General features: G+C 33.5%; 1 protein-coding gene across 1 annotated transcript; it reads right to left on the reverse strand.

The window, feature by feature from the left end:
• Positions 1-549: 549 nt before the first annotated feature.
• LOC144548176 (cuscuta receptor 1-like) lies at positions 550-4785 on the reverse strand. The gene is made up of 4 exons (XM_078296882.1): positions 4392-4785; positions 3652-3813; positions 3409-3552; positions 550-2913 (listed from the first exon to the last, which is right to left on the reverse strand). The coding sequence occupies exons 1-4, from the start codon at positions 4771-4773 to the stop codon at positions 737-739; spliced, it is 2865 nt and encodes a 954-aa protein (XP_078153008.1). The 5' UTR covers positions 4774-4785; the 3' UTR covers positions 550-736.
• Positions 4786-5591: the final 806 nt, after the last annotated feature.

A 5591-nucleotide genomic window follows, 5' to 3' on the forward strand; every position in this document is an offset into this window, starting at 1 on the left:
TTTTTTCATCTTGCTTCTACTGCCCCCCCGTCCTCTAAGATACAACCTAGTGTTTGTCGTTAATTAGCAAAAAAAACCGGGGAATCGGTTTCAGGTAATTTGGTAATTTCTCTGTTTATCGTTGGAAAAGATGTTTGCCCTCATTTATTTAGAGGCATGATTAGCATTAATTATCTTCAATTTACCTCTAATATATAGTTTTGCTTATAGTTATAGGTCCAAAACTCAAAAGTACTTTGAATACTTCACTTCAACTAGCCAAAGTATCTTCTAACATAACTTCATTGTGACTAGTAAAATTATCTTTCAAGTATCGTACGTAGCATGTTTCAGAATCAATTCAGCTTCTGATTTTGGTTTCCTCCTTTCTAATTTTGGGACTTATCTGGACGGTCTATTGGAACTCCAGTTCATATCAGGTTTTATTTTCTTTGTTTGTTTGTAGTTTGGGACTTAGTTGGGATTATTGTGAAACCGAGGATTGCTTATAAAATCATATAATATTTCCAAGTTTACATAATCACATATCCCAAGTTTACAGGGCACCTGAGAAGTTGGTAAAAAAAAATGCATAGGCACAAAATACATATATGAAAGCTGACCAAGATATTATTTTAAGCCAAAAGTTAACTGAGATTCATAATACATTATTGTACATAAAGAGTAGGCACATGCTTATTCAGTATATATATACCAAAATTTATCCTTCCGAACTAAAACTGAAACACGTGGTTTTTCAATTACCCCTTTTAGTTTGAGCAGTTCCAATCTTTCTCGCCCAAAGGACAATCTTCACATATATTATATCACCATACCAATCCACTAGAGTAAATAATGCATAACGCCAATTTCTATTGAAATAAAGAACGGCTATGAAGCCCCACAAACTGAGCACAAAGAAGAGAGAGAAAGAACCGAGCAATATGAGAATATCGGGTACACAACTTCTTGGGAAAGGATGTGTTGTACCAATAGTAGGTACACAACTTCTTGATAGGGGAGCCCCACAGAGGTTCGGGTTGCCTTCATAGCTGCTATTATCAAATGAAATAAACTGTGCACCTAATGTAGGACCAGATAAGTCGTTATATGCCACAGAGAAGGATTCTAGTGAGGTTAGTTTAGTCAGCTCTCTTGGTATTTCTCCTGTGAAAGAGTTGTGAGAGAGGTCCAAACTTTCTAATTGGTGCAAATTGGATATGGAATTTGGTATTGCACCGCTTAAATGGTTCCTCGACAAGTTCAGTTTTATCAGTGACTTCATTCGACCAATATCTTCGAGAATGTTGCCTACTAGTTTGTTTGAAGACAGATCTATTATACACTGAATTTGTAAAATTTCTTCCCAATTGAAATCTAACCTTCCTTTTGAAACAAATTCCAATCCAAAATTCGGTAATTCTTCGCCAACCAAGTAAACATCATTTGGAATGTGTAAGAGAAAATTGGCATCACTAGAGTTGAGCTTCATCACCCCTAAAACAATTTCATATGATGTGTATATACCCAAGGAACGGGAATTGTCGGCTATTGATCCCATATCTATAATGCATGATGGTATTTCTCCAGAAAAATTGTTGTGGGACAGATCTAGTATGCTTAAATGTTTGAATTTACATATTTGTTCTTGTATAGGTCCTCCAAACATATTCTCTCTTGCTAGGAGCATACTGATATTGGATTCCATACCAATCCCAATTGGAAGCTCTCCAGATAAATAGTTTTCCCCAATGTCAATGACTCTTATATAAGAAATATTCAGCCATGTTATCGGAAAGTTTCCTATTAGGTTGTTTTGGCTCAGATCTACAATTAGTAAATCTGACTGATTAGAACAAGGAGGAATTGATCCAGAAAGCATGTTATCTGAAAGGTCAAGCAACCAACGGTGTTGCCCAACACACATATCCAATGGTAAGGATTCCTCTAAATGATTTCCACTTAACTTCAATGCCCAAAGATCAGTTCTTCTAATGCAATCAGTTAGAACACCATTTAGTTCGTTGTTACTGATGTCCAGCGCCACGATACTGGTATTGCAAATGTTAAAAGGAATCTCTCCACTTATATTATTATCATTTAACATTAATGTTGAATATGGAGTAAAGTTCATATTGAAAGTAAGAGATCCATAAAACTTATTATTTGATAGATCCATAAAAGAGGGGATTGAAGGTTGAATCCTCAAAAAACTATTATGTATATCATCAATGAGATTGTTATTAGATAAATCTAGACTTTGGAGATTGCTTGTAGGCATGAGAGGAAGAGGGCCTTGAAAATAGTTTTTTGATAAGGTCAGGGACAATAAATTTGGAAGCTTAGTGGTAATGTTAGCAGGTAATTCTCCACTAAGATGGTTGTCAGATATATCTAATATTGAGAGTTTGTCATGAGTTAAAAATGAAAGTTGAAGAGGACCTCTGAAGTTGTTTTTGTGTAAATCTAATTTGATCAAATTTGTATTATTTTCTAACAACCACATGACATGGCCCTTGGAGCGAGTATTAGAGAGGTCCAACACTCGTAATTTATGCTGAGAATACAAGAAAGTGGGTTCAACATCAAGAATGCAATTAGCTAGTTCAAGGACTTGAAGCTGAAAAGGTAGATCAACAACTTGCACTTGAAAGTTCAATGAATTGTAAGTTGAGAGTTCTAGAACTTCAAGATTAGAATGATTCCAAAATGACGTCATGGACAGAGTCCCCTCAAACTGGTTATTAGATAGGGAAAGGTACAATAGAGACACGAGTCTTTCAAAAATGGAGGAGGGAAATTGTACTTGAAATTGATTGTATGACAAGTCGAGTAGCTTTAGAGAAGAAAGATTTCCCATACAAGGAGGAATATTCCCAGCAAAAGTGTTATATGAAAGATCTAACTCTTCGAGATTCTTCAACTGGCATATTCCTACAATATTAAAAAAAAAAATCATCAATTAAAATTACTACTCATGTGAAACCCATAAGGTCAATTAGAAGATAGTGTTTCTTCATTTCCGGATAGAAATGAACATTGGCTTATGAATCTCAACTTTCTATTGTCGTGATAATGAGGTAGAAGAGACTGAAAATATTAAAAGCTCCTTGGAAAGCTGGACCCTATATCACTATTGCATATGACTTGTATCTTAGTGAGATAATCAAGGGGACTCATCACTCATGTATCTTAAGGACATTAGCTTATGAACTTTCTATTGCAGCCAAGCTATCAGCAACATATTAAGAGCTAGTACCCCACTTGACAATATAATAAGAATACTATTATTAGGTGACTGTTCAATATTATACCATTTTGAGCAAATTCTATGGTGTCAAACATCTATGATGTTGACTGCAGAAAATAGAACTTTGTTCTTTTGCATTAATTAAAAATTATTTGATTTAGTAATAAATTGTAAATTACCTTCTGATGTTAGAGTGCCATTTAGATCATTCATCCCCAACGAAAGGGCTTTAAGAGAAGTCGACCAGTGTCCCAAATAGGGGAAACTCCCAATAAACTCACATTGGTGTAGACTAAGCACCTCCAAATTCAGTGCACTAAGCTCTATCAGATTTTTTTCAATGGATCAAATTTAAGAAAATTAAAATAAGCGTATACTGTTGTCATAAATATATATAAAATGGCTAATTTATGAGAGATTACCTTTGACAGGGACATTAATACTGCCTCCCAAAGGATTATCATCCAGATATAGTTCTCGAAGTGATGATACTTTGGCTAAGGAGGAGAATATGCTTCTCGGCAGTTGGTTGTCTGAAAGGTCTAGAATCTGTAGCTTAGTCAAATTGGACCAAGATTCAAATCCTGACGAAAGGGTGCTTGTATCAGCAAAAAGAAATAGCTCATTTTTATCTTAATTAATTAATAAGCTTGTCAGGTATGATTGCATTAAGAATTACCCATTTCTTTGTTTACTTTTTAACAGGAACAAACCCCAAATTAATCAATTATTCTAATAAACTAAGGTAAATTAAATATATATTTTTGAGGTTAATTTTTTTTTTTTTTTTTGTATTGCACTTATTCTACTAGAAAGTTCGCATTTATGAATACAATTGGAAAGTGTTAAGTAATTTATAGTAAAGGCTTGGTTCTATAATTTACTATAAATTCATTTCTTATGACCTTCCCCTAGAATCACGTTAGAAAACAACAATAAGTTGTCCTAGAATTGGAGCAATTACAGTTGAGTACATAGTTTTTTAGTCTTCATAAATGAAGCAATATGCTAAGTACCAGTAACCAACACAAATTCTAAAGCAAAATGAGAAGTACGATATATAGTACTTGTAATATCATTGTTAGTCAGCACCAGACATATATATACAGTTGGATCGGGTATACATAATTCTTAAACAAGAAAGAAACGTGAGGATACATACCAGCACCATCTGTACAATTGTATATGCTATGTCCAGATAATGACAGAGATATTAGTTGACGGAGAGGCAAGAATATACTCGCATTTAGTAAAATACGCCGATCATAATCGAACGAGTACTCTTTCCAATCATCTTCGGATATACCGAGGTCAAGTTGAGTGATGTGGCCGGTGATTGGATTGCAGGTGACTCTATCCCATCGGCAGCACTCCTTTCCTTCCCACTTTCCATCTAAAGAGTGAATAGGAAAGGATAATGAAGCATTGATGTGTAGAAGAGCTAATCTCTCCTCTTCCCCACACCGTACTGAGTCTGACCCGTTCACACAGACATTCTCCCACTGTACCAGGACCAGAAGCACTACTACCAATAATAACTTCATTGATTCTGTGATTGTGTGATTAATTCTTGCCTTGAACAAACTACAATTATGGCATGATTTATAGGAGGATGAGGATGATATTAATTTGTTAGAAATAAATAAACTGACCAGCAATTGCGTAATGGACCGGTCACAGTTGACGAGCGACTTGAAAATTGAAAGGTCTTCCAGAATGTATCACCCGTCTCTCTTCTTGGATGATGTCACATCCGTATTTAAAGCATGTAATAATTGTTTTAATTTTCTGATCCATTTAAAAATATTTTAGTTTCAGATAATTTTATAATTGACAATTATATATGAAATATAATTTACATAAGACATCAGATATTCCTCTATGGTTTACACTTTTTTGGAATTAATTAAATATGTATATAGTTATACAAGGTTCATCCTTAATTAATTAGTGTAAATCCTGCACAAATTATTTGCACAATAAATTAGTCCAAATCATATTAATTAGTACAAATTAAGTAATAACTATGTATCAATTATTACTTTCAAATTAATGGTGTGTTTCAAAAATACAAAAAAGACTTCATTAAATGTCGTTTCATAAGATTTACATTTAAACCCGTACAAGGTTCATCCTTAAATGCGTACTAGATTATAATTAGTGTGAATAAAGTGCAATCCATATATTACCAATAAAGTTTGAATCGTATTAAATAAAATTTGGACCATATTAAATATATTATTATATGGTTCACATTAATTAATTAATTATATATAATTCGTACTTTAATTAATAGTACAAAATATATAAAATTTGAATCACAGTGAAAAGTTGATGAATATTTTTTATTTATCTGTATTGG

Source organism: Carex rostrata, chromosome 32 (genome assembly GCF_964058835.1).
Source record: "Carex rostrata chromosome 32, lpCarRost1.2, whole genome shotgun sequence".
Classification (NCBI taxonomy): domain Eukaryota; kingdom Viridiplantae; phylum Streptophyta; class Magnoliopsida; order Poales; family Cyperaceae; genus Carex; species Carex rostrata.

What these genes read in the sequence shown, in the direction of transcription:
- LOC144548176 (XM_078296882.1), bottom strand. Translation starts at nt 4,773, where the DNA reads ATGAAGTTATTATTGGTAGTAGTGCTTCTGGTCCTGGTACAGTGGGAG. An exon ending in CAATTGTACAGATGGTGCTG is followed by an intron (nt 3,814 to 4,391) that starts GTATGTATCCTC and finishes CCCTTTCGTCAG; the next exon opens with GATTTGAATCTTGGTCCAAT. An exon ending in TATTAATGTCCCTGTCAAAG is followed by an intron (nt 3,553 to 3,651) that starts GTAATCTCTCAT and finishes AAAATCTGATAG; the next exon opens with AGCTTAGTGCACTGAATTTG.